Source organism: Dendropsophus ebraccatus, chromosome 12 (assembly GCF_027789765.1).
Source record: "Dendropsophus ebraccatus isolate aDenEbr1 chromosome 12, aDenEbr1.pat, whole genome shotgun sequence".
Classification (NCBI taxonomy): domain Eukaryota; kingdom Metazoa; phylum Chordata; class Amphibia; order Anura; family Hylidae; genus Dendropsophus; species Dendropsophus ebraccatus.
Window position 1 is genome coordinate 5,416,474 of NC_091465.1, and position 5,215 is coordinate 5,421,688.

Below are 5,215 nucleotides of genomic sequence, written 5' to 3' on the forward strand. Positions count from 1 at the left end.
CACTCTACATACAGCTCTCCTGTGCAGTGGTCTCCAGCACTCTACATACAGCTCTCCTGTGCGGTGGTCTCCAGCACTCTACATACAGCTCTCCTGTGCAGTGGTCTCCAGCACTCTACATCCAGCACTCTACATCCAGCTCTCCTGTGAGGTGGTCTGCAGCACTCTACATACAGCTCTCCTGTGAGGTGGTCTCCAGCACTCTACATACAGCTCTCCTGTGCGGTGGTCTGCAGCACTCTACATACAGCTCTCCTGTGCAGTGGTCTCCAGCACTCTACATACAGCTCTCCTGTGCGGTGGTCTCCAGCACTCTACATCCAGCTCTCCTGTGTGGTGGTCACCAGCACTCTACATACAGCTCTCCTGTGAGGTGGTCTGCAGCACTCTACATACAGCTCTCCTGTGCAGTGGTCTCCAGCACTCTACATCCAGCTCTCCTGTGCGGTGGTCTCCAGCACTCTACATCCAGCTCTTCTGTGCGGTGGTCTCCAGCACTCTACATCCAGCTCTCCTGTGAGGTGGTCTCCAGCACTCTACATACAGCTCTCCTATGCGGTGGTCTCCAGCACTCTTTATACAGCTCTCCTGTGCGGTGGTCTCCAGCACTCTACATTCATCTCTCCTGTGCGGTGGTCTCCAGCACTCTACATACAGCTCTCCTGTGCGGTGGTCTCCAGCACTCTACATACAGCTCTCCTGTGAGGTGGTCTGCAGCACTCTACATACAGCTCTCCTGTGCGGTGGTCTCCAGCACTCTACATCCAGCTCTCCTGTGCGGTGGTCTCCAGCACTCTACATCCAGCTCTTCTGTGCGGTGGTCTCCAGCACTCTACATACAGCTCTCCTGTGAGGTGGTCTGCAGCACTCTACATACAGCTCTCCTGTGCGGTGGTCTCCAGCACTCTACATCCAGCTCTTCTGTGCGGTGGTCTCCAGCACTCTACATCCAGCTCTCCTGTGCGGTGGTCTCCAGCACTCTACATACAGCTCTCCTGTGAGGTGATCTGCAGCACTCTACATACAGCTCTCCTGTGCGGTGGTCTCCAGCACTCTACATCCAGCTCTTCTGTGCGGTGGTCTCCAGCACTCTACATCCAGCTCTCCTGTGAGGTGGTCTCCAGCACTCTACATACAGCTCTCCTGTGCGGTGGTCTCCAGCACTCTACATACAGCTCTCCTGTGCGGTGGTCTCCAGCACTCTACATACAGCTCTCCTGTGCGGTGGTCTCCAGCACTCTACATACAGCTCTCCTGTGCGGTGGTCTCCAGCACTCTACATTCAGCTCTCCTGTGCGGTGGTCTCCAGCACTCTACATCCAGCTCTCCTGTGCGGTGGTCTCCAGCACTCTACATACAGCTCTCCTGTGAGGTGGTCTGCAGCACTCTACATACAGCTCTCCTGTGCGGTGGTCTCCAGCACTCTACATCCAGCTCTTCTGTGCGGTGGTCTCCAGCACTCTACATCCAGCTCTCCTGTGCGGTGGTCTCCAGCACTCTACATACAGCTCTCCTGTGAGGTGATCTGCAGCACTCTACATACAGCTCTCCTGTGCGGTGGTCTCCAGCACTCTACATCCAGCTCTTCTGTGCGGTGGTCTCCAGCACTCTACATCCAGCTCTCCTGTGAGGTGGTCTCCAGCACTCTACATACAGCTCTCCTATGCGGTGGTCTCCAGCACTCTACATACAGCTCTCCTGTGCGGTGGTCTCCAGCACTCTACATACAGCTCTCCTGTGCGGTGGTCTCCAGCACTCTACATACAGCTCTCCTGTGCGGTGGTCTCCAGCACTCTACATTCAGCTCTCCTGTGCGGTGGTCTCCAGCACTCTACATACAGCTCTCCTGTGCGGTGGTCTCCAGCACTCTACATACAGCTCTCCTGTGAGGTGGTCTGCAGCACTCTACATACAGCTCTCCTGTGAGGTGGTCTGCAGCACTCTACATACAGCTCTCCTGTGCGGTGGTCTCCAGCACTCTACATACAGCTCTCCTGTGCTGTGGTCTCCAGCACTCTACATCCAGCTCTCCTGTGCGGTGGTCTCCAGCTGGGCTGCACAGTTATGCTTTGTACATATAGAGCAGTGGTTCACCATCTATTGCAAAACTACAACTCCCAGCATGCCCAGACAAACAGGCCAGAACTGTACCTTTGACCTAAAGCAGACATGTTATATGATATTATATTATAGGATGTTGCTGTGGTTTATCTTTTGCCCTCACTTGTGCAGTTTTGAGAAGTTAAAGGAATAGTCCAGACAAAACGAATGTATTGTGTGTTGTGCTGAGCTTGGGGGCGGAGCTGGATTCCTGTGTCGTGCTCCACCCCCTGATGTCCTGTATCAGTTCTCCAGTCAGCTGCTATCACTGGGGGGCGCTGCAGCCCATTATTCAGGGAACAGTACAATCCCTCTTCAGCGACCTCTGCAGGGAACATATGGTATTACATGAAATTAATAGATGTAAATCTGGACCCACCAGACTAGGAGGTAATGTTTGTTAGAGGCTCGCTACTCTGACTTATATTAGAGGGGCCCCCCTTTATGTATCCATGCATATGGATGAGTTCTCTTTGGAGGAGACAATAGAAAGGTTTTTTCTCCCGCCCAAATATTTCTCTCCATTCCCAGGAAAGCTGGGTGACAACCAACGTGTCTTTGTTTATCCCAAGCTTCACCATCTGCTCCTAACAAAGCTGCATAACTAAGCAGATGACCCTTCAGGACCCTGGGAAAGCTGAGTGACTATGAAGAAGAAACACATCACCATCCAGAGTTTTTTTTTTTTTTTTTTTTTTCATTTTATTTTGAAATGAAAATATATAAAAAATTTATCATAAAAAAGTCTGTAAGCAAAAAAGTGCAAATTTTACATATATACAAAGCCTTGTTGCACATTGCCCTGCCGTGTTTTAACCCTTTAGGCGCCAGGGAGCCCAGCATAGCTTTGCCCTCCAGCAGCTAAGTGGTTAAAGTAAATCATGCAAATCGCATACTCTTCTATAAACCCTTTGGGTTCACCAGGGTTCTTCTCGTACCCCTATATGTAGATATTCAATCCCCTTAAAGGACCAAATGGACCCCACAATGTTCTGCTTAGAATAATCTTCCATGCAACAAGTGGTGGTGGTGGTGTGGTTAGGAACATATTTACATGCTGGTGTGTAATAAATTAGGATGGGAATATTGCATCAGTGTCATCAGTCCAATAGAGAGGAGTCCATGCCTTGTCCTCACCAAGGTCTCCAGATGGGGCTGCTGGGCTGAGCTGGGCTGGGGGCCTGGGGTCTTGGTGCTGCCTGACTTGGAGATGAGCAGAACATGTCTGACCTCCTGGGGCTGAGATGGAGGACAATCCTCGGGCTGCCGGTGGCTTTAGCACTGGGGGATTTGGTGCAATCTTGGCAACAAAGTTCTGGGCTCCTCTGCAGGTGATCCAGGAGGCGGCTGCAGGTCTCCCCCGCTATGGCATTGCTCTTACTGAGGAGACCACTCAGACGCTCCAGACAAGCTCTGTAGCCTTCTCGGTATTTTTCTGTAGAATCTAAAAAAAAGAACAGATATTGGTCACAACTTGATCAAAGTACCAGGAAATGAATGTATACAACAACCAGTCCAGGTCATATAGGACTATGGAACCAGTCCAGGTCATATAGGACTATGGAACCAGTCCAGGTCATATAGAACTATGGAACCAGTCCAGATCATATAGGACTATGGAACCAGTACAGTTTATATAGGACTATGGAACCAGTACAAGTCATATAGGACTATGGAACCACTACAGGTCATAGAGGACTATGGAACCACTACAGGTCATAGAGGACTATGGAACCAGTCCAGATCATATAAGACTATGGAACCAGTCCAGGTCATATAGGAAAATGAAACCAGTCCAGATCATATAGGACTATGGAACCAGTACAGTTTATATAGGACTATGGAACCAGTCCAGGTCATATAGGACTATGGAACCAGTCCAGGTCATATAAGACTATGGAACCAGTCCAGGTCATATAGGACTATGGAACCAGTCCAGGTCATATAAGACTATGGAACCAGTACAGTTTATATAGGACTATGAAACCAGTCCAGGTCATATAGGACTATGGAACCAGTACAGGACATATAAGACTATGGAACCAGTCTAGGTCATATAAGACTATGGAACCAGTCCAGATCATAGAGGACTATGGAACCAGTACAGGAAATATAAGACTATGGAACCAGTCCAGGTCATATAAGACTATGGAACCAGTCCAGGTCATATAAGACTATGGAACCAGTCCAGGTCATATAAGACTATGGAACCAGTCCAGGTCATAGAGGACTATGGAACCAGTACAGGCCATATAAGACTATGGAACCAGTCCAGGTCATAGAGGACTATGGAACCAGTACAGGTCATATAAGACTATGGAACCAGTCCAGGTCATAGAGGACTATGGAACCAGTCCAGGTCATATAAGACTCCTTCTTTTTGCCTCTATTCCCCCCCCCCCCCCAGTCACAGGACACATCTAATATCTAGAATAGTTGTGAGGATAGAACAGGTACTTACTTTGTGTTTGCACTGGGGGGATATCCTTGAGGAAACGGACGGTCATCTCCAGAATATCGGCTTTTTCTAGTTTGGAATATCTGGAATTCTATGGAGGAAAGAAGGAAGGAGAAGGTTACTCCCTGCTAGTGAGTGCACTGGGTGTATGAGCAGCCCTGTGCTATGTATGGAGCAATAACACCTGTACTTACATCTTTGCCTATGAGGGGCAGGATGAGGGTCTTGAGCTGGTTGAGGCTCTCATTGATCCTTGCTCTCCGCCTTTTCTCCATCAGAGGTTTGAGAGTCTGCAGAATAAGATGCAGCATTTGGTTAATATCTGGTTATATTTCTTATAAGATACAGACACCTCAGGTTATACAGGTTATACAGGTAGAATGCAGGGGGCAGGCTCTCACCTTTCTCAGCTCGCTGGCCTCTTTGCTCTTCTTCCCAGGCTTGGGCTGGTAGCTGGGCGCTGACTCGGAGAGGATCATGCTGGGGGCCATGGCTCAGTGACAGGCAGTGCAGCTGCTGGGAGGTAGTGTCTGGCAGCAGAGGCAGCTCTGCTATATATGGCAGCTCCTGGCTGAGGCTCCGCCCCTTGCTGGGATGGACAAGGCCCTGTGGGGGCCACTCCCCCTTCTCTGCCCTCCTCTATGGCTCATTATTCTT

General features: G+C 49.9%; 1 protein-coding gene across 1 annotated transcript; it reads right to left on the reverse strand.

The window, feature by feature from the left end:
* Nucleotides 1-2,849: 2,849 nt before the first annotated feature.
* Nucleotides 2,850-5,071, reverse strand: HES2 (hes family bHLH transcription factor 2). Its single transcript, XM_069948135.1, has 4 exons — nt 4,960-5,071; nt 4,753-4,848; nt 4,562-4,649; nt 2,850-3,544 (listed from the first exon to the last, which is right to left on the reverse strand). The coding sequence occupies exons 1-4, from the start codon at nt 5,047-5,049 to the stop codon at nt 3,234-3,236; spliced, it is 585 nt and encodes a 194-aa protein (XP_069804236.1). The 5' UTR covers nt 5,050-5,071; the 3' UTR covers nt 2,850-3,233.
* Between the last annotated feature and the right edge of the window lie 144 nt (nt 5,072-5,215).